At 32.5% G+C, this 24223-nt stretch overlaps 2 protein-coding genes across 3 annotated transcripts; both read right to left on the reverse strand.

The window, feature by feature from the left end:
• Positions 1 to 10748: 10748 nt before the first annotated feature.
• Positions 10749 to 14163, reverse strand: LOC133295876 (uncharacterized). Of its 2 annotated transcripts, XM_061494750.1 has the most exons (3): positions 14007 to 14163; positions 13007 to 13807; positions 10749 to 12238 (listed from the first exon to the last, which is right to left on the reverse strand). In XM_061494750.1, the coding sequence occupies exon 3, from the start codon at positions 12166 to 12168 to the stop codon at positions 11080 to 11082; it is 1089 nt and encodes a 362-aa protein (XP_061350734.1). In that variant the 5' UTR covers positions 12169 to 12238; positions 13007 to 13807; positions 14007 to 14163; the 3' UTR covers positions 10749 to 11079. The 2 variants fall into 2 exon arrangements, with proteins under 2 accessions (XP_061350734.1, XP_061350733.1); XM_061494749.1 differs by lacking the exon at positions 13007 to 13807.
• Positions 14164 to 22235: 8072 nt separating this feature from the next.
• LOC133295877 (auxin-responsive protein IAA29-like) lies at positions 22236 to 23972 on the reverse strand. Its single transcript, XM_061494751.1, has 5 exons — positions 23933 to 23972; positions 23692 to 23857; positions 23296 to 23585; positions 23077 to 23161; positions 22236 to 22287 (listed from the first exon to the last, which is right to left on the reverse strand). The coding sequence occupies exons 1-5, from the start codon at positions 23970 to 23972 to the stop codon at positions 22236 to 22238; spliced, it is 633 nt and encodes a 210-aa protein (XP_061350735.1).
• Between the last annotated feature and the right edge of the window lie 251 nt (positions 23973 to 24223).

A 24223-nucleotide genomic window follows, 5' to 3' on the forward strand; every position in this document is an offset into this window, starting at 1 on the left:
ACCTGTGCCATGTGGTTTTTTTTTATCACATATGTCCCTGTGCTTTGTAAAAAATAAAAAATCACAGGGGCATATGTGATAAAAAAACATATCATTTTGCAAACCACAGGGACATATGTGATAGAAAAAAAACCACAAAGATATAGGTGATTCTGAAACAAATCACAAGGACATTGATGAACTTTTTCCAAAAAAATATGTACAATGCACGGATTATTTGTTGTTGGTTTTTTTATAAATATAAGTAAAGTTTGCATCACGAGTTTGAATTTATAACTTTTTTATTAATGATAACGTTTTTTTGTCACTAACACATTTTTAATAGCTTCATTCTATTTCTGTTTGTTCTTATTTTTTTATTTTATAAAAATTATTATTTTGAGTAAAAAATATGACGCCTAAGTGTGCTTTGATTAGCTTATATTCTCAGAATACTAATTGGTTCTTCGATTTTGACTTTTCTGGTTTAATAATAGGAAAAGTAGGAAAACAATACATTGGCTTAACACCCAAAAATAAAAAATATACACATAGTGGCAAATGATGTACTATACTACTTTAGCATAAGAGAAAGCATTCCCTTTGTAAAAGGGACCCCCATCATTTGAAAGGTAGCAACTTAATTGATATGCATCTTCACCAACATATGTCGCTTTCTATGAGTTTTCGTGGTTGTTTCATGGACCAGTGGTGGCAACATCCAACACCACTCTTCCTTCACTCTATCTTTTCAGCCTTTGTTTGCTTTTTTTGACAATCCCCCCTGAACCAATTCTGTCTGGCTCTTTCAAGTTTTAATGACTACACTAAGTTCAAAAGTCATGAGCTGCATAAGGTCTAGTTTTACCAAAGGGATGATTAATTTTATTTTCATTTTATGATAGTTAATCAAAGTATAGACATTTGTTAGACAATATCGCCCAAAAAACATATTTATTACACAAAAATGATTAACCAAAAAATCCCATTGGAACATTTCCTCCTCGTTTTTATTGAGGCACAGCCTTAATATATTGTTTTAAATAACTATATTTTGATATTATTTAATTACTAGTTGAAAACTATAAAGTTGAGTGTGATATTTCATATAAAACAGAAAATCCGTTGAAAAGATATACTTTATGAGATCTTAAACTAAATTAACAAAAGTTAAGGATTTATTTGTGAATGATATCCCCAAAAAACTGTTTTTCCTCATTACACATTTATAGCCAGCAACATGCATGGGTAGGACGTCATTGAAGTTCATCTTGAATGATTTTATGGAAATTCAAGCATTGAGATAACCTAATATAAAGACCTCGTAATTATTAAAGGAGTTGTTTCAAGTGATATATATTTAATTCCTTTTAAGTAAGATCTTGGGTTCAAGTCATTGTGAATGTAAAAAATTTCCTCTGGGAGAGCAAGCCCCACCATAATGTGGATGTTGACGGCTCGAACAAGATTGTCTTCCGTAAAAAATATCTGTAATTTTTCAAAAAAAGAAAAAGAAAAAAGACCTCATAATTTGCTAATAGGTTAGGATGGACAACTACTTATTAGCATTAGACTTAACATCGTTATTTTCAAGTGATTCATACTTGTATAGAGGTATTATTGTTGGTTTGTAATTAAGGACGTAGTTGAGGAATTAACTCGCTTCATATCACATATTTATTTATGAGAAATAATAATATCATGCAAGAGATTATTATTTTATGTATTAGATATAAATTGAATGTGGGACCTACTTTAAATATTTTTTCTCTCCCTTATTCTCTCTCATCTCTCTTCCATTCGTACCTGCAGGAGATTATTTGTCTATTATGTTAAAGGCTTTAATGTTTCTAAAGGGAATGTAGATAAGTTATCTATATCGGCTCCCGTTGAAAAATTAAAAAATTATAATGAAAAAGACTATTATAATCCTAAAATAAATTATAATTACAAAAATACCTTAATTTCCGCCTCAAAAGGACGCCGTTTTGGACTCAATGTAAATAAGTTATCTACATTGACCGTAGAAAAAGCGAACCCTATGTTAAATGTGAAAAACAATCCTCTTTGTTTATAGGAAGTTACTGATAGCGTAATAAGAGTTGTCAAACTTAACAAAGAGTTGTCAAACAATCCTCTAAGATGATGCTTCAGCTCAAAGTAGAATTTATTTAATTAATAAGACAAACTCAAATTAATTTTTATTAAATTATCTTAATTAATGGGAAAAATAAATGTTTTTAAAAATTTTAATATATTAAATACTTATCATTTTTATTTTAATTCATTTAACCAACATTTTGCGAGAACAAAGCCAAATACTTCTTGATTTGCTCATATATCAATCAAAAACTTACAATTAATTTGATAATTTCTGAGTTTAATAGGATCTAAATGAAAAACTACTCTCCAATAAAATCTAAGTCCATCCTATCCGCAAAAGACAAATGTTGCACTTGGACACAGGTGCAAACTGAAAAGGGGGCCCAGCAGGATTATTGCCTCCAACACTATGCACTTTCCAGTTATGTTTTATGTGTATTAATAAGAGTAAATTAAATTCATTCGTTTCCCTTATATTTATATCGGTCCCTATTATTGTAGTCAACTATTTCAAATCACTTTATAAGTATAATTAATTGTTGGGCTTTTTTATGTTCAGAGTTTAATTATTGTAGGGACTACAATATTAGAAACTTAGATATTCAAAGTGTAATTTCCAAAAGTAAAACCAATAGATAGGAAGCATTTGGCCCTTTCCATTAGTCAATTCATGGCTGCTGCGCGGGGCGTTTAGTACGCGGGATTCTTCGAGATTTCTGACAAACTGAATTTTTCTAAATTTTTAATTTTTGAATATTATCATAGGTTGAATGCAAAAATTATATTTTTGAAAATCGAGATTCCCGAACAAATAAAAATTTCTCCTGTATCAAACACCTCCTCAAATGCAGCTCTAACCAGTCAAGATTCCCATCAGTGGTGCCATTTGCGGTGTAACACTTGAAAGCGAACCCCCACATTTTACTTACCTGTTATAACAAGTTTTATTGGTTGTTTGAAATATTTATTTTTTGACCCTTTATCTATCAATTATTTTTATTTCTGACCCACTTCATGTTTTGCGTGGTTGATTAATGTGTTTTCTGTGGACAATTTCATCGTCCTTTCAACATAGACACGAACTTGCATGCTTGAAAACCTTTGAATCTGTACTTCATTTTTAATCTTGCAGTTTTAAACATTTGCGTCTTTGTATATAAATACATTCACGAGGGCCGTATGAAGATAAACATATAGTACGAAGATGAACAAAGGATCGTGGGGGTGAGTTCTTTTTGCAACGGTAACAATTATAATTTAAATTACTTTAAGAAAAAATGATGTAAATATCCCACTTTTAAATTATAACCTGCTGCACAGGTTACAAGACATGGTTATTGGGAGCAAATATTAAGTGAACCAGGATCATCTAAGCCGTGTAAAAAGAAAAGAGAGGACAGAGGAAGAAAAAAGAAAAATAAATAGACCATGCAATTAATTTCCGGATATTGGCCATTAATGCGAAGTTGCTATTAATATAACGGTTGTAACAGTTGGTCTACCGGTGCTGCACTGTATAGAGTACCTTCCAATCCATCAGTTTGTAGCTCCTACTTTTGCTAAGACAATGAAGGCATTATCAGGTTAATTGATTGGCCCCTTTTCCCCAAAAATAGAATCAAGGAGAAACAGTTGTCGAGTTCACTACATACCATGCACAATGGTCCCGCTGAGGGATAATATGTTCGGTACGATGATAGCTCAAAATAAAACTATAAATTATGTATTTTAGGAAATAGATAACTATAATATTAAAATTATTTTTTTTATAATTTTTTCAAAAAATATGACAGCTAATGTGTTATGCTTCTATTGGTAGACTGTACATACGACGGTAGGATTGTAGATTCTTTCCTATAGAAGGTGGGTGACAGACACCTATTTAAGCTCTGATCAATGACCACAAGAGACTTTAACCACGGTGCCACGATTCTCAAAAAAATATACTAGAATATCAAGAAATTTTGCCAAACTACTACTATGTCAAATCTGTTGATAGTTGTAGCGGGTATAGTTTGCCATATGACACATTTTCTGAGACCATCAAAGTCGCTGTCAATGGCAACAATTTTAGTCTAAACTCATTGCCATTACAACGACTTTGATCATTTGATGACCTATCGTTTCGTGATATGTGATACAAAATTTTGAAAATTTTATTGTAAAATTGCGAATGACCATAACTTTTAACTTGAGTGTCCGAATAAAGTCGTTTTTTTATTCCACGTAACTTTTTGAGATTTACGCGCTGACAAATCCTGACCAAGTAAAGAATTTTTCCAAAAAAATGCTTCTTTGTGCCTTGTTTGGCACATTTTATCTCACGTTATTTAATTTCTATTTTTATTTTCACTCTCCAACATTAAAAATTAATCCTTCCAGCACGTAAATATCAAAAAGTTACGTAAAATAAAAAAAGGACAAACGATTTATGCTACTGAGGCAGAAATCAATTGTCTGCCTTAGACACAAAACATTTGAGAGAGATAAATCATAAAGAAAAGAGAGGAAAACAAGATGGAGCCCATTCTTGTTTCGAGTCTCTGGCTGCAGAAATGGTTTCTACCTCAATTGCAGAAATCATTTGCCCATAAAGAAAATACTCGATTCGGACACCCGAGCCGGAAGTTATAATTTTCTGAAAATGAGTTGACTTTTTGACCAACACACTCGTTGCCACTGACAACAAGTTTGTCCTACAGTGCCATTTATCAGTTGAAACTCGCTGCCATTGATAACAAATTTGATGTCGTGGCAGTTTGAAAAAAAATTCCAAGCACTGTGACATTCCAATATTTTTTGGGGATTGTTTTTCTCAACTAACTTGAGAGAAAAACAATCTCCCACACACACACATATGGAAGATAGAGGAGAGAGAATAAAGAAAAGAGAGAAAATTTAAAGTGGGTTCCACATCTAATTTGTATATAGTGCATGAGATAATTATCTCAAGCAAAACATGAGATAATTATTTCTCATATTTTTTTTATGAACCGTGGCAATATGGTCAATGTCTTTGACCATAAATGTCAATATATTCCTTATAATCAAACTCGATAATAACATGATAAATAATTATTTTATACCAAAAAAAACGTTTCTTATAATTTATCCACTTTTCATTACAAACTTATATATATATATATATATATATATATATATATATTTATATTTAGATAGGGCTTTCATTTCGTCCTGTTACTTGAAGAAATTTTTCTTCCTGCCACGGAACAGACAAGGAAAATAATATTAAAGAAAGAGGAAGATACACGTTGTTCAATGACTTTGCCTTGTCGATAGTGTTGCATAACAAGCAATTTTGTTCCTGTAACATGATTCTCATTTATCCCATATATATATATATATATATATATATATATATATATGTATATGTATATGTATGGGTTTTATAAGAGTTATGTTGCAGAAAAAGTGATTGTGTAATGTTATAGAGATTCGTTTTGCGTGCTTTAGTTTTTTTTTTTTGCTTTAAAAAGTGTGGGCCCCACAAAATATTGTGTGTGTAGAAAAGTTTTTCTTGTCATGTTAAATGACAAACTAAAACCCCTATATATATATATATAATTTATACTATTTCATTTTATTAATTTTACTTTTTCTTACACATTTAATCAGTAGTTCTATTCATCTAGTTTTAATGTGAAAAGATGTACTTCTAGAAACGTACAAAAAGGGTTATTCTTTTTTTTGAAGGTACGAAAAGGGTTATTCTTGTCTACCATGTCCATGACTGATTTTAAAGTTTATGTGACGTTTCCGGTATATGTGAAACAAATGTTACTCTAATATGATTAATGTTCCTGGATGAGGCTAAAAAATGGTACCCTGAGATAAATGAAGAAGATGACAAATGACATAACAACCACTTAACAAATTGGCACCAAAATGAAAGTAAAAGGTCTAGATCCCATCTTTACTAGGATTAATAGAAACCATGAGAACTATATGAATTATGAAGGTATAGATATTTGGTTGAGCTTCTTGTCGTTGAGTTTTGGTGTGGGATCTTTATGTCTACTAGTGTACCTATCTTTTTCTTCCTCTAACAAAATGTATGGGAGCACCGTAATCAATCCTTGCAGAGAGGATGAAACCCAACACTTAAATCAACCCTCAAGCTAAAATGCTGATGTTGATTGGTGATTATGATGAACCTGAACCAGAACCAGACGTGGAGGAACAAATTCTGTGGCAGCCAGATCACATGCTTCAGGAAAACCAGGATGCAGCTCTTCATTCTATGGAAGTTGGACTGAATCCTAGAGCTTTGAATTTCCAAGTTCACATTGGACGGAGGTTAGTTTCCATCCTCATTGACTCTGGGAGTACTCATAATTTTATCCAGAAAAGTATTGTTGAGGAATTGGGCCTCGTTATGATCAAGGTCCCTAGGATGAGGGTGTTCTTAGGCAATGGAGAATTTTTGTCCTGTGAAAGGAAGTGTCCAGCAGTATCTCTCAATATCCAAGGTCATATTTTTGTAGTCGATTTGTGGGTGATTGAGCTAGCTAATCTTGGCATAATTTTGGGAATTATGTGGCTTAGTTCCTTGGGCAGAGTAATTCATGACTACAATGATATGTCCATGGAATTTGTTTGGAATCATTCCAGGGTCATTTTGTCTGGAGACACTAGAAAGGGACCTACGAAATCAGATGGGGTTTGTTCCTTTCTAACAACACATTTACCTGATCCTGCTACTGGTGTCATCTTACCTGATCTGCTGGAATTAAAAAAACAGGTTCCAATGGAGGTGTGGACTATATTTGAGAAATTTCAAGTTGTTTTCCAGTTGCCACAAGGACTTCCACCTTCAAGGGAGTATGATCATGCAATACATCTGATTGATGGAGCTAAACCAGTTAGTGTCAAGCCTTATAGGTATGCACATCATCAAAAAACAGAAATTGAAAAACAAGTGGCTGACTTGCTAGCTTCAGGTTTCATCAAGGCCAGTCATAGCCCATTTTCTTCTCCTGTTTTATTGGTGAGGAAGCAAGACAACTCTTGGAGGTTATGCATTGACTATAGAGCATTAAACAATATAACTGTCAAAGACAGATTTCCAATTCCCACAATTGATGAACTCTTGGATGAATTAAAAGGTGCAGAATTTTTTTCAAAGTTAGATTTGAGGAGTGGCTACCACCAAATTAGATTGGTTCCTCAGGATACACCAAAAACAGCCTTTAGAACCCATGAGGGACATTATGAATTCTTGGTGCTACCTTTTAGGTTAACCAATGCACCATCAACTTTTCAATCAGCCATGAATCAAATGTTTAAGCCATATTTGAGGAAGTTCATCATTGTCTTTTTCGATGACATTTTGATTTACAGTTCTTCATATTTGGATCACTTGGAACATTTACAACTCACACTGGATTGTTTACAACAAAATCAGTTTGTGGTGAAGTTGAGCAAGTGTGCATTTTGTTTAACTGAGATTGACTATTTGGGTCACATAGTTTCTAAATGGGGTGTGAAGGCAGACCCGAAGAAAATATCAGCCATGGTGCTATGGCCCCAGCCAAGAAATGTCAAACAACTTAGAGGGTTCATTGGCCTCACTGGATATTATAGAAGGTTCATTAAGCACTATGCATCCTTGGCAGCTCTTTTAACTGATTTGTTGAAAGCTGATTCGTTTGCTTGGACTGATAGTGCTACTGCAGCTTTTAAATTTTTGAAGGAAGCTATGACTTCTACTCCTATCTTGGCATTACCCGATTTCTCCTTACCTTTTATTATAGAAACCGATGCTTCTGCAACAGGGATTGGAGCAGTGTTACTTCAACACAACAAGCCAATTGCCTATTTTAGCAAAAAAGCTTGGGGTAAGAATGAGATTAGCATCCACATATGTCAGGGAATTATATGCATTGACTGAAGCTGTGAAGAAGTGGAGATACTACTTGTTGGGATCCAAATTTATCATCAAAACTGATCATCGAAGCTTGAAGGAATTGCTCTCTCAAACCATTCAAACTTTAGAACAGCAGAAGTACATGTGTAAATTGATGGGGTATGACTTTTCCATTGAATACAAATCAGGAGTCTCCAATATTGTAGCTGACTCATTATCTCGAAGGGATGAGGAAGAGGATACCACAGGTACTATCTTATCTTTTTGCTCTTAGGTCACTTTTGATGTTGTCAATCAAATTAGGATTGAAAATGGTTCTGACTCTGAGTTGTTAGCAATTCATTCTCAATTTACAAAAGGAGATCACACTGATCCTAATATTTCAGTAAGAGATGGAATTTTGTATCATAAGCATCGATTTTTGTTGGGTTCCAAATCTCCACTCTGCCATATGTTGATTAATGAAGCTCATGCTACACCTCTTGGAGGTCATGCTGGCATAACCAGAACCTTTTTGCGTTTATCTGCAAAAAAAATTTGGTTCAGTATGAGAAGAGATGTCACAAGTTTTGTTAGACAATGCTCAGTATGTCAGGTGGTCAAAACAGCAACCACACCTCCCCTTGGGTTGCTACAGCCTCTTCCCATACCTCAAGGAGTTTTTTAGGATCTCAACATGGACTTCATTACTGGATTACCTCTTTCGAGGGGATTCTCAGTAATCTTAGTAGTTGTGGATCGATTAACTAAGTTTGCACACTTTGGGGCTTTGACTCATCCATACACAGCAGCCAAGGTAGCTGTATTATTCTGTGACTTAGTGGTGAAGCTACATGGATTTCCTAAGACTATAGTTTCAGACAGGGATAGCATTTTCATCAGTCAATTCTGGTCACTTCTCTTCAAGAATAGTGGTACTACTCTTAGAACTAGCACATCCTACCATCCCCAATCTGATGGCCAAACAGAGGTCACAAATAGATACCTGGAGCAATACATAAGAGCCTTCTGCCATGATGAAAATCATAGATGGTTTTTCTATTTGAGTTGGGCAGAATTGCACTATAACACTGTTGTGCATTCTTCCATTAGAATTACTCCCTTCCAAGCTTTATATGGGAAGCTGCCAACCATGATCCCTCACTACCCTGAAGGTTCAGTCCGAGTGGAGGCTGTAGATGTGACATTATCTCATAGGAATGAATTGCTATCTAATCTGAAGAAGCATTTGCATGATGCTCAAAACAGGATGAAGATCCAAGCTGATAGGCATCGAAAGGATGTTGTTTTGAAGGTGGGAGATTTGGTCTTGGTGAAGCTTCAACCATATCGACAAATCTCACTGGCTAAAAGGAGCAACCAGAAATTATCCAAGAGGTATTTTGGTCCCTTTCCTATCAGTCGTGTGTTGAGCCCAATCTCTTACCAATTACAGTTACCCGATGGGTGCACCATTCATCCCTCCTTTCATGTGTCTGTTTTGAATCCTTTTCGTGGTGATCATAAGGATTTGGTTCCGACCTTTCCAGTTTTAATTCACAACAATTCTCCAGTACAACAACCCTTATCTGTTCTGATGTCTCGAGAAGTCAACAATAAAACTGGCCAACAAAAGCAGTGGTTGGTGCAATGGTCCGATGCCTTGCCTGAAGATGCTACTTGGGAAGATGAGGCAGACTTGAAGTTGCATTATCCAAGCTTGAACCTTGAGGACAAAGTTCCTTTAGAAGCAGTGGCGAATGATACGAAGAAGGAAACAAGATTGAGAAGTGCTCCCTCATGGAGCAAGGATTACTTTTACACTTGAATTACTGATAGTATTAGTCGATTGAATTACTTGTAACTATTACTGATAGTATTAGTTGATTGGATAGTCACCATGTATAGGATGAGGTGTCTAGTTAGTTACATGAGGTGGCATTGTTAGTTAGAAGCATGTGGGGGTATAAGACACATGGCCCTTAGTGGTATTATCTTGAATAATAAACGATTCTTCTTTTTCTGTTCTCTGGTTCCTAGCCTTAAGAGTGCAACACTCTTAACATAGCAATATCAATCATGAACGCCAAGCACCACCCACACCATCTCAAATACAACACAATTTTCATCCGAGACCACACAATCTTCACTGCTATATCACTTCCTTTGATAGCCCCATTGCACTTCCTTTGAATGATTTTATATTTAATATTATATTTCTAAAATGTCCCTCACACAAAAAATTTTTGAACTTAAAGGATAGATAATGTATTAGATCATATACTAAGAAATTTCATAATATTTATTAAAAAATTAATTTAAAAAAGTGGAGATACAAGAATTGAACTTTGGCAAAGCTCTAATGTCATGCAAGCACCCAGCACTCCCAAAAGTTAAGTTAATAAATAAAGATATATGGATGTTATTATAGTCAAAAGCTACAATAATTAACATGAAAAGGGGAAAGGAAAGATAAAGAGCTATGCAATTCATTTTTTCAATATCTTTTTTAAAACAAATTTTATGATTCCGTTCGTACAAAGAAACTTATTCCAAAGGAAGCTCACGCAAAAACATCACAACAGTACAAATAATTTTTATTTTTTTGTTAGAAAAATATAAAACCTCCCCTAAAAGCTTAAAGTTCCCGATTCTCACCACCCTATTTAGTAGTTAATATTTAATTAAGTCTTATGAAATTTTTTAACACAGGTAAACTGACGTGATCAATGATTCACCCTTCAAGTCCAGTCCAATTTGAGAAATATAAAATTATTAATATAACCTCACCCAACCATATTATTTACATATTTATTTATTTATTATCACCATTTCTGCTGTTTTAAGCTTTAAGCAGTTTACACCTCTTACACATTCCGCGTTCTAACAGACACGTCCTTTTCGTCTGTTTTCACGCGCAATTTATAACTACTGCTTCATATTCAAGAACAACGATACAATTACGAGAGCTAATGCTATGTAACATCCTACTAAAATCTAACGCTAAAGCCAATGCTGGAAACTAAAGAGGGAAAAATCTACGTTTGCTAACTACTATACTAAAAGCAAAAAATCCTTTGGAGGGGAGAACAAAGGCATAGCCGCATAAAAGAAAACAAAAAAGGAGACAACTATTCTGGTGTTCTCAAGCAACCTCCAGGAAGAAGGAACTTGAATTTATCAGCATTCTCTATCAAGAAAGCAGGAAGATTAACCGCAGAAGCTGAGCGGGGTATTGGGCCCATCTTTTTAATCAACTCCTTGAAGGAGTATTCTTCAGGGAGCATATTAAAAAGATTATCTCCCTTGCAAATAAGGTCCTGAATTCTTGAATGACTCAGAAAAGATTTCTGCTTCACACGGTCTGCATGGCTATAGGCAGTCATTTTGAACACAAATTCCGAAATATACCGAAAGCAAAAGCTGCAATGCCATCCTGCATCCGACAAGATTGCATCCGTCTGGCGCGAATGCCGGTAAGGTGTCCAGTGACCGTACACGTGTGCGGTGGCTCGCCAGCTGCTGTAGTCCACAGGGAACTCAAATGAGTACATGTAATTCCTCAGTTCAAGATGCATTATGGGAGGAATCCCATCACACCATTGTAGCAGTTTCAATGTTTGAGGGCTTGGAATCTCATCCGTATCTGACATGAGAAGAATATCACCATTGGAAATCCCTGCACGGTGTATCAATGCATTCATAGCCGTACGTTGTTTTGCCTCAAGCACAAACGGGTTCTCTTGTGATCCAGGGGATGCAACTCTGCCAGGAAAAATGTCATGAACTGTCTTTTGTTTGGCAAAGGAAAATCTTTCCTGGTTTAAGGAAAAGAAAAGAGGTTTTGGGATGCCTGTAAACGTGGTATTAGACTCAAGGATCACAAATTTTGATACGTATGGATAAAGTTCATGCCATCTAATGTCAAGCATGTCTAACTCATTGCTGAAGATGATAGCATCGAAAATGCGGCGAGGTTGGGAGCGAAGGGACCAGCCATGAAGATGGCAAAGGTGGTCCATAGAGACATTTTCTGCATAATAGTGAGGTATACGTATGAAAGGGGCAGGGGGGTTGTCCCAGAGGGGTCGGAAGAAATATGAAATCTTCTGGCCATGGATAAATATTCCAATCACACAAATTGGCACCAGTAATAGAAGTAAGACACAAAGGAACTTGGGAAGTTTTAGTCTAGAATTGAGGCGTGCTCGGGGAGCCATGTCTTGAAGGGAAAATGCTTGAAGATCGAATTGATTTCCCCAATTCAATGATCAAAGAGATCATGTTCACCTGCAACAGTTTCAACAAAAGGGATTAGAAACAATAATAAAAAGTGAACATATTCTAAGAAATTTTTTCCCCAAGGGACAAATGAATATTAAAGTTGAAGAAGTAAGAGAAACCCTGTATAAGTCCCCATAAAAGGATGAAATACTTACTCAATTGTAGTAAGGTAAGTAAGTTTTTCTAGCATGGACCTAGTATATGCAACCATATCACAAAGCCATGTATGGCAATTAATATAAACAAGGGATTTTCTGAACTGGATATTGCTGTTATTTACAGGAGACACCAAAGTTTCCAAGCAGTCAAGTAGTCTCATACTGAAGCTATTTCAATAGACAGTAAGAAAATACAAACAAAGGATATTTCAGTATACTTTCTCAATAATAAAATTGTAGATTTTCGTCATCAGAAAATGAATCTCATTGTAAATACAAACTAGCTCCTGATTCATGACCTTTAGAAAAGAGAGTTCATGAGCGGAGTTTCTGGAAAGAGAGTTATAGTAACAAAGCAGCAATAATTAAAACATATAATGCAACTAATTACTTCTAAGTCTTCCACTTATATGGTTAATGCTTATAATGAATAAAACTTATAGCATAAAATTGTGCAGAATATAAAGTTTGCAATGAAATCTGATTGCCTTAAGAAATACACGAGAACTTAACCAGAAAAAACACAAATGTGAATAACAAACAAGTTAAAAAATGCCAAGTGAGGAAGAAGCTGTATTTTGTTTTGTATAAATCCCTTTTCCATACTGTTACTCACATTTTTGCAATATCAGTTCCTTTGAGAGACTTCAGGGTCTTGTACTCACAGTACAAATTGTCTTTTCCAAAGAAGTATTTTGATTTGTATATACGTATGTACAAAATGCCTTTTTTGTTTTTCCTACCAAATTGTTGCAGTGAAATACGATTTCAACTAGTGTCTTGTGACGCAACTCTGGTTTATCTCCTTCACGAAGAGGTGAATAAAATGCAGCATAGCTAGAGCTTCCAAAACCAGAGAGTATGAACTCATAAAGCCTCCATGATAAATGACATTAATTATAATTATTGAGTTGATACGAAGAAGATATGGTAAAATCAATTAACTGTGACAGTTAATACTATTGAAACAATTTGAGAATGATAAGGTAAAGGATTACTCGCCAATAGATGACAAAAATAATTATTCCCATAATCCATTCAGAATATACCGACAAAATCTTTTGAGTTGCTAGATAGCTTCTTAAAACTTTATCAATACGAGATGAGGAAACAATAAATTTTATCAGTTAAATGGCATTCCTTTTCAAATCATGGTTTTAAATTTTAAGATAGTAACTGCCTCTTGTTGGATAAGATAATCCGTTCCAAAACTCGGCAAATAAATCACGAAGGAACGAAATTGGAAATTTGGAATCAAACTGTTTTTAAAACCGAACACACAGAATCTCAAAGGAATCAGTTAAATCAACTCTGCCCCTCAAAAGAAAAATGAATATATTCACCCTTCTCAGATCCCCCATTATAAAAAGAAAAGAAAAAAACGCATTATCTTGCCAAACCTCGAAGTTTCAGAAACCTGAGAAATAAAAAAAAAAATTGCCTCACAGAATTGTTAAGAGGGAATTTGCCGCATACTAGAATGGAAACACATAAATTACAAACACGCATAAAAAATAATAAAGAAGGAAAATAAATGCAAGCTTGCTAACAATTATGATATATGTCCATAAAAAATAAAAAGAAAAAGAGAAAGAGAAGAGGAACAGTAATGTTACCTTAGAGAAGTTGCAGAAGGTGAGGGAGAGATTGAGTAGGTTGTCCGGAGTCCATGAGAAAATCCATTGAAAGCCCGTGAAGGGCGATAGAAGGTGAGAGGATAAGAGAGAAACTAGGTGTCCTATTCAACCTAGTATACTGTTCTGTTTGGCTTGTACTATGGAAATAAAGGATGAAGCATGTGGGAAATGTATCCTCCCATCTTAAAATAAACATTAGATTAGATAATCAAGGGAAGATTACAATCATACTTTTATAATTATTTATTTCAATAATTGTTTTTATTTTTTTTATTATCGTTGATAATTTTTGTATGATTATAACTTTTTTAACACGAAAGTATCCAGATCCAAGCAAGTGAGGGTTACTATTACGGGTTAGCTATATCATAACAACAACATTAACATCCACATTAACATTATCATCGTATTGAGGAATAAATTTTTAGTACTACTGTTGCATTAAGATTCAGTAAATCTCATCAATAGTAGTATTACATATCATAAGAGAGAAAAAAAATTGACAGACAAAAAAAAACTTTAACTGACATGTAATATTTCTATTGATGAGATATATAAATTTTTTTTGTGCAACTTCCGTATTGAGTTATTGGACGACAACACCACCCAATAAGAAACATACAGAGCAACACAACTAGCACCTTCACTTGCCACTTCAAGTTCCAGGTTTGGAAGCTGTGCACATGACGTGGCCTCCTTACCATTTTTACTTCTTTTTTTATTTATTTAAAAGTGTGGCTGGCGGTGGCGGAGGGTTTGGAACTTGTTGCCTCTGTCTGCGGCCTGCCCCCATGCGTTAGCGATGAATTCGGAGAAATCTCAATCTATTTAAGTGTTAAAATTATCTTTTAATTTATTTATTCCCTATTTTTTTTTATTGTGCATCGTGTTTGAAGTGATGATGCAGGCACTACAATGTCTAAAAGATATCATATTGATATTACTTATCTTTTAATTTACGAAAAAAGTGTATGTTATTTTAAAGGATATAAAATTGTATCATTTTAAGAGAGAGAAAGAAATAGATAAAGGAGGAGAGAGAGTTGACAAAAAAAATAAAGGTGTGAATTTCATCTCTTTGTGAGAATTAAAAGAATATAAGTTGTATCATTTAAAAGGATAATATTTTTTCCTTAATTTATATATTCCCTATATTTTTTATTGTGCATCGCGTTTGAAGTGATGATGCAGGCACTACAAGTACAAGGTCTAAAAGATATCATACTCATATTCCTTGGGTCGCATCGCATATATAAACAAATTCGATAGTATCAGTGCATCACCATTAAATTATTATTTATAGTGGCATAACAAATAACAAAGTTGTCTAACTTATAAGTTATAACCGACACTTTGTCTCATTAATAGTCCACATAAATCATTTTTTTTTTAAGGTTACAAGGAATTGAACACAACACCCTACACTACACACACTCCTAACACACACCCCACACCACTAAGCTAATCCTAGTGGTGCCACATAAATCATTCTTCGGATGAAGTAAATTACACTTTTAAGTTGTTAAATACATAAAATTCAAATTTTGTTCAATTTAATTTTAAAAATATATTTTAGTATCTTACATTCACTCTTCAAATAGTCAGAAATATTTCACTTAATGATGTTTAAAATTTATAATTAATAAAAGAAGTAAAGTTTAAAAATCTATGTAATTTATTCAAAAATTATCTAGACCCAAAAAAAGGAAAAATTAAGAGATAAAAAAAATTAAGGGAATAAGTATTTTAGAGTAAATATACAAAAAAAAATATTGAGTATTAATCTTTAACTTAAAAAATTATCAAGACAAGATATATTAATTATGGGAAAAAGGTTACACTCATATAAAAGTAAAATAGGTTCCATTGTAAAGAGAAAAGAGATAAAAATTTACTTTAATTTTATTTATGTACTTTTCTTTACATAATTTAATTTATTTACTTTAATATTATAGTTTTTGTTAAAATTCAAATTTCTCTCTACCTGTGATTTTTTCCTTTACGCTCATATTTTCTTAAGAGTATCAGAGGAATTGTGACTCTATTTTTTTTTAAACTCTATAAATAAATTTAATAAAATTATAAATATTATATAGTCATCATAAGTATTTTAATTAAAATACGCCGCTGGTTCTTTGAGGTGAAAACGAATAAATAAATTATAAATAGAGAATAAATCTTGTTGATAAAAAGTCAACAATTTTGAAATAAAATGATAATATGAAAAATTATAATATATGGTAAAAATATTTGTCATTTTAAATGACATAACTTGTGTCATTTTAAGTGAAACAATAATATTTTGATGGACTTTTACATTTTCTCTCCTCTAAGATACTCTCTCTTTCTGATTTTGTGGATCAGAGAGAATATAAAAAATTTCTGAATTTGTACCAAAATATGATCGTTTAACTTAAAATGACACAATTTATGTAATTTAAAATGATAAATACTTTTCGTAAACACTTTTTCTATAATGAAAAAGTGATTGTCATTTTAAATAACATAAATTTATATAATTTTAAGTGAAATATACGTAATTTGATAGACATTTGATGATTTTTATATTCTTTTTTATAAACAAAATTAGGAGAAAACATAAAAAAAGAATATCACGGAGAAGAGAGAAATTAAAAAATGGTCAAAACTCGATTGTTTCACTTAAACTGACATAAACTTATATTATTTAAAATGATAAATATTTTTCTTTATTACTATGTTTTTGCAAAAAGGAAAATGAGTTATATTTCTGTAATTAAACTACTAATTACTATAATTAAAGAAAAAAAATTATAATCATACTTTGTCATATTATCTGTTTAATTATTGAGTGATAATTTCATTTGGTAGAATTATGTGCCTGGTCGAGTTAATTCTTAATGGTACATTAGCCTATTGTGGGCTAGTCTATAGTCCACCTGGTAGTTTGGTAGAATTATGTGCCTGGTGCCTTATCGTTTGTACTTGGAGTTGGTGGGTTCAATGTCCGTTACATTTTTTTGCACACTTTTTTTTTTGCCCTCCTACTAATTTGAGACTATTTTTTATAGATTTAAAGTATTTAATATTTTTACAGTGGATGTAGATAATTTATCTACATTCACTTCCAAAATGATATTGTTTTGGATTGAAAAATTAAAAAATTATAATAAAAAGACTATTATAGCCCTGAAATAAATTATAATTACAAAAATACTTTGATTTTCGCACTAAAATAATGTCGTTTTAAACTCAATGTAAATAACTTATTTATATTAACCTTAGAAAAAGCAAACTCATATTTGAATAATGGGATTTATAGATGGGTTCATTTAATCTTATGTTGAATGAGAGATCTTCTCTCATGTTGTGACACATATGTGGCGGGACCTGTCATTTAAAAAAAAAAAGAAAAAAGAAAAGAAAAATGAATGTCATGATTTTCGATGAGTGTGTAAGAGATAAAATTACTCTTATGCAACATGACATAAGAATAGTTTTTCCTTTTATAGATATTTGATTGCAGGAAAGAATTCCCATCATGTTATAGCACAAACTGACATGGGACCCACCATTTTTTTAAAAAAGAAAAAACCAAAAGTGGTTGGTGTGACTTTCTATGTATCAGCAGAAAGTTTCAAAATCCTGCAAGATTACAAACTTTTTCCCCTTATGGGTAATCAATCGGTAATGTTATAGGAATTTTTTTCATTTTTCCTGTAGAGACAATTTATCATGGGACCCGTGCAGTATTTTTTCTCTCTTAAAATATTGTCTCTACAGGACAATTTTTTTTTTTTTCTATAACAGTACATATGCATTCTCTTAAGGGGTGTTTGTTTCAAGTTTTTGGAGAGGATTACCGGTAATCCTTCTTTGGTAAATATAATTACCACGTTTGGTAGAAAGAATAAATTACGATTTCCGGATATTTAAGGATTACCGGTAATTTGATTTATAAAGAAAAGTCACTATTCAGATTACCAAAAATAATATGGTAATTCGGAATACCAATCAGAATACCAAGTAAAGGAAAAACACAACAATAAATTTTGAGACAAAAATACCTCAATACACATAAAAATCTAGACCCAATCTATCAATTACAAAAGTAAAAATAGTTTGGGGTTATTTTTGTAAAATAACCTCATATTCCAAGTCATATTTCGTTCTAAACCAAATATAGAATCAGTAATTTTTATCCAATATTTTCGGTAATATTTTGGCGAATCAAACACCTCTTTCGTAAGATTCCAAGTAAACTCAATTTCTACTGTATTCCCATTAATCATGATTCTTGGTCACCAAAAAATTTCTCTTGTACCAAATACACCCTAAATGATATGCATGAAGAGATGGTTAAATCACAAGTGCTTGTAATAAAATTTTAACTATAGTTGTTCTCTATTAATTACTTAATTAGACTATAATATTCAGGGTTAAATAATTTAACTAACTACTTGATTATTATCGTTATTATTTTTTTTGTCAGGTTTCTTTCGCTTCATTAAAATAATTATATTATCATCAAGTACGTAAATCATTAATATAGGATTGTTTTGGTTTAATCAGTGATCTTAAGTTTGAATTCAAATATATAATTACATTAAAAAAATTTAGTAAGAAAAGTTTTGTCGTTCTTGTAATCACCATATTAATAAAATAATCAATGAAATGATAAAAAAAAAATCTCAAAAAATAAATAAATAATTATATCAAGAAATAAAACCTGCTCTGGTTCCCAACCAAAAGTATATACTGATCCAACTTTTCAAAACCCAATTTCAATAATGAAACCCATCAGTGGTATGCATGCCTTGATCCGAAACGTCAGGTAGAGGCCCATTAAAGGGAATTTTTTTCTCAAGATGATAGCTACTCAACTAGTGGAAGAGTAAGAGAGGAATGATTACAAAATAGGACTTCCAATTGATGGGGGATTAGAACCCATTTACATGCAAAAAGCAAAGTTTTATCCAAATATATTCCACCACTACTGATGGTACATATGAATCCAACCACCTAATACCAGTGACAATTAATGTTAATACCGCGTTGAGGTGTTCATAAATCGATCCAAACCGATTCAAATCGCAGTGACAGAATCAAAAAATCGATAACCGAATAAATCGAAAATCGAAAAATCGAAAACCGAAAAAAAACCGTAAATTTTAATTGGATTGGATCGTTTTTTGGATGGGTTGATGAAAACCGATCCAATCCAAACCGATCCAATATATTAATTTTCCTCTACCTACTTGGATTTTTCCCTAATCATTGCCTAAAAATTTCTAAACCCAAGATCCATTAACCCATCAACTAAACCCAAAAAAAAAAAATCCAGTCACATCTCATCAACAAAATTTTATGTTTGTAGAGCTTCATATCTCATTGTCCCCAAAAAAAAAACTATATTATAGTTTACTAATACTTTTGTATTTCAATTTTTTTTTTTACAAAACCAATATATACAAAAGATGTTATTTGCACAATAATCATGAAATAAATTTTAGGATTTTCAAAAAACCGAAAACCGATCCAATCCAAACCAAAAAAAATTGGATTGGATTAGATCAGATTTAAAAAAAAATCCAAACCGAATGGATGATTAGATGATCAAACCAAAGAAATTAGATCAAATAATTTTTGCTTCCAAAACCGATCCAATCCAAACTGCATGCTGCGGTTAGCAACTGTGGGTCGATGTGATTACTACATGGATAAAAATGATAGGTGGTGGCGATGATGAAAAGATTAACCATCATTAATTCTGGTGATGGCAAAATAAGACTCTTTTAAAATAAATTTATATTTAACGTCAATAAGTATTAATGGTGATAAAGACGACAGTAACATAAGGATATATATGATACAAGGTGGAATGTGTAAACTTCATTTTATAAATTTGATTTCGATAAAAAATGAATTTGTATTAAAGTAATTTTTATTTAAAAACTTCGATACGTAAAGTAATTTTGATATAGTAAATGTTGTTTGAATAATTTTAAGAAAAAATAGTTTTAGACGTGTCAGTATCGTTACAAAAAGGTATAACTTCTATATTACTTTATTTATGCTATGTTTTATTGTATTTTACTTTTTTGTAGTATATCCTTTTTTTTTTGGTAAACCATTTTGTAGTATATCTTAACAAATGCTATGTGTTGCATTGAAGATTGAGCTTTTTTAATGATGTCTATTAAATAAAAAATGGGTTTTATAAAAATTATATTGTAGGAAAAATGATTGTGTTATGTTATAGGGGTGTTCTGGTCTGGATTGGATCGATTTTGGAAGCAAAAATCATCCGATCTAATCTCTTCGGTTTGATCATATAATCATCCATTCGGTTTGGATTTTTTTTTAAATCCGCTCCGATCCAATCCAATTTTTTTGATTTGGATTAGATCGGTTTTCGGTTTTTTGAAAATCATAAAATTTATTTCATGATTATTGTGCAAATAACATCTTTTGTATATATTGGTTTTATAAAAAAAATTGAAATACAAAAGTATTAGTAACTATAATATAGTTTTGTTTTTGGGACAATGAGATATTAAGTTCTACAAACATAAAATTTTGTTGATGAGATGTGACTAGATTTTTTTTTTGGGTTTAGTTTATGGGTTAATGGGTCTTGGGTTTAGAAATTTTTAGGCTATGATTAGGGAAAAACCCAAGTAGGTAGAGGAAAGTTAATATATTTGATCGGTTTTCATCAACCCATCCAAAAACCGATCCAATCTAATTAAAATTTGCGGTTTTTTTTTGGTTTTCGATTTTTCAATTTTCAGTTTATTCAGTTATCGATTTTTCGGTTCGGTCACTGCGGTTTGAATCGGTTTGGATCGGTTTATGAACACCCCTATTATGTTATAGAGATTCGTTTTCCGTGCCGTAGATTTTTTTATTTTTGCTTCAAAAAATGTGGACCCCACAAAATGTTGTGTGTGTAGGAAATTTTTTTTTGTCATGTTACATGATGAATGCAAATCCCATAAAAAATATATATATCATGTTTAAGTCTATTTAAAAAAAAAAAATGTGATCCCTTTACTCATAAAAAGGATTCAATAGAAGTGAGTTACATCTCTCAAGCAGAGGATGTGTTCAATCTCAGTGTAAAATATATTGTTTTGCTCCCCTTCAAAGGGATTTAGAATTTTTTATCCAGGCCGTGAGTTCCTGAATCCTGACCATCCCAATTCTTTTCGTAAAAATCATAGTGATGCCTTTTAAATTAATACAGGATTGAAATCTAAACATACAAATTTTATAAAACCCAAACACAATTATTATAAGAAAGGTGGAGAGCAAAATTAGAAAAATGAACGCAGAAAGCACAAAAGTTCACCATGAAATTCTTAACACCAATGCAAAGGCTTCGCTATAACTTATAACGTACACTTTTGATCTATCGGAGGTTTACGGGTAAAAGTTATTTTGGCTATTTGACAAAATTATGTTTCCCCACGACGAATTGGATTTTAACTTGCACAAACACCTATTTTAACATGTTAATAGAAAATTTATCATTTTAAATAAAAACAAATTAAGCGTAATTATTACAATTGGATTAAATAAAAAAATTATTTTTTATTTTTTTATCTTGATTATTCTATATGAATTTCAATGATATATAATTAATGATAACTATATTAAGTTACTAAATTTCATGTCACCGTACAAAATTTTAATATAACTTTTTGGGAAATGATCCGTCTATAAATTTTTACAAATTATATTATGTGCTCCCGAAAATACATAGTGTAACTTATTATACTTCCGGAAATACATAATGTAGTTTGTAAATAAAAAGTTTATAAATATAACCATCCCAAAACTTTTATATGTCTAATATACGCTTAAAAAATTATATCACCCAAACAAACTCTATAAGAAATTTTTTATAACTAATTATTAATTTGCGGTGCATAAAATATATTTAAATGTTACTTGATTAAGAAATCAAATCATACTGAAACCATTTTATGGTAATGGGTAATATCATGCACGCAGTTCGTAACTTCGACTATTTATATCATTCATATTGTTTCTACTGACTATAACAAAATATTTCATATATTTCAGACAGAAACTACTTACTGCGAAGTTGTTATACTTTTTGCCCGAAGCTAGATTTAGATACAGTTAACCCAAATTAAAAAAAAATAAAAAAACATCTGGGTTCAAAAGCAGAGCCAACGAAATTGACAGTTGTGTTGCCATTTATCCTCTGCTCTTCAGCAATTTGAGCCGTTGTGCACACTTAATGAAACTTCTGCAGAACAGAACCCAAATACTATACTGGTTAATTAGCTGGAATATATATCTATGTTTTCTTGTACAAGATGTTATTAATTATTGTTATTGTAATAATATATAGAATGAGTTAAACTAAAGAGAACGACTCTAGTTGTTCCTTATTGACTGATATTGGTTCAAATTGTTAAGAACCTCGAAATCACCGCCTCAAAAGCTAGCTCAAAGTGTGAGAGTGTCTTTATAAACCTCACACTAATTGTCCATACAACCAATGTGAGACTATTTTTTAACACGCGCCCTCACACGAGAGCCCACTGGGCTTGAAGGGTGGACAACATACAAGCCCACCTACATGTGGAAATTCCACTACAAAAAAAGTGGGAGGCAATAAGATTTCAAACGCTTTGATACCATGTTAAGAACCTTGAGGTCACCACCTCAAAAGCTAGCTCAAAGGGCGAGAGTGACCAAGGCCTTATAAACCTCACATTACTTGCCCCATACACACACAAAGTGAGACTATATTTACAATTAATTACGATTAATTCTATTTACAATTAATTCCTACGATTGCTAACACAATCAAAATCAAATTAATTACGGATACTATACAATTCAACACAAATGCAGAAAATTTATTTTTTGCAATTATGCAAGTTTAAGGTTATGTTTACCCCATTTCACTGGTCGGATTTTTTTTAATTAAGAGTGATTTTTTTTTTTAATTATTTTTTAATAGAATAGATTGAACTAATAATCAATTAAAAGGGATTTAATTGGCTTGAGAATTAGAAGGGTCACTTGCCTCCATGGCACATCTTCAGCAAGAAGCCAATCACCTTCTTCGTCCTGATAAGCCAGTTCATAGCTGTTTGACTGTTGATGACCACCTGTTTCCATTTTCAACGCAATCCCAAAATAAAAATAAAAAGAGAGTTAATAACATAACTCAATTAATTAGTAATTACTGGGAAAGAACACATGTCAACTTTTGCATAGCTTTATAATATATAGTTATACCTACATTTTCCAAACATGTCCATCAAGGTTTCCTTGAGCGTCTGAAACGAATGATGCATGATGAGGTCAACCTTTCGAGCGATTCCTACACCTTCCATCTTCACCTTCACGTACAGTGATTTCGATCCTCTCAGGCCAACTGAACCATGTCCACCATGATTATGATCAATATTCAAGACCACGTGATCATTCCCTGCAACCTCGTCCCCATCATAGTTATTGAAACGAAGTTTCTTCCTCCAAGAACTTACGGGTGGCCAACCCACTAGAGCTTCTACATCATCCTCATCGTTCCTAATCAATAATTAATATATATACATTTCATCAAGTAAAACAATTGAAGAGTTTTTCAAATCAAGAGAAAGAGAGAGAGAGAGTTGAAATGAAGAGTAGTACGTACTTGGTGGTGATAGTAGAGCAATGGCTGCGTTCTTCATGAGGATCATCATCGTGGTTTGGGTGGCCAGGAAGGAGTGACAGAGTAGGAAGCATAACGTCAGTACTGTTCGTAGTGACTTGTGCATGGTCGTCAAAGAGTTGGGAAAAACTACGTTTCTTATGGAAGGCATTGGATTTATGGTTCAAAGAGAAGTGAGAGTACTTAACATCGTAGGCACGAGAATTGAGGTCGAGACTTTTGGAGGGATTGGTTGGGAGAGCGAGACCTAGTTGAAGCTCCATCCATGCCATGCATGCAAAGTAAGTATTATTAAAAGAAGAAGAACAACAACAACACAAGAGAAGAGAGAGTGGGGAAATATATATATATATATATATAGTTATATGATGAGATGAGAGACAGAGAAAGTGCTGGGGATGATGATGGTTAATTTGAATAAAGATGGAAGAGAGAAGAAGTGGAGATTTGATTTGATAGAGAGGGACAGGGAAGAGGGTAGGAGAGTCCGGGCCTGGCGGGTATGGGACAAGGT

This window comes from Gastrolobium bilobum, unplaced genomic scaffold, assembly GCF_033153095.1.
Source record: "Gastrolobium bilobum isolate Gb01-03AN ecotype WA unplaced genomic scaffold, APGP_CSIRO_Gbil_v1 utg2195, whole genome shotgun sequence".
Taxonomy (NCBI): domain Eukaryota; kingdom Viridiplantae; phylum Streptophyta; class Magnoliopsida; order Fabales; family Fabaceae; genus Gastrolobium; species Gastrolobium bilobum.

Bases quoted from the DNA above. Each gene is read 5' to 3' on its own strand.
- LOC133295877 (XM_061494751.1), bottom strand. From the start codon at position 23,972: ATGGAGCTTCAACTAGGTCTCGCTCTCCCAACCAATCCCT. The intron at 23,858-23,932 runs CCAAAAGTCTCG...ATAAATCCAATG, and splicing joins CGCTCTCCCAACCAATCCCT to CCTTCCATAAGAAACGTAGT. The intron at 22,288-23,076 runs GCAAGTGACCCT...TCTGTTCTGCAG, and splicing joins GCTGAAGATGTGCCATGGAG to AAGTTTCATTAAGTGTGCAC.
- LOC133295876 (XM_061494749.1), bottom strand. From the start codon at position 12,168: ATGGCTCCCCGAGCACGCCTCAATTCTAGACTAAAACTTCCCAAGTTC.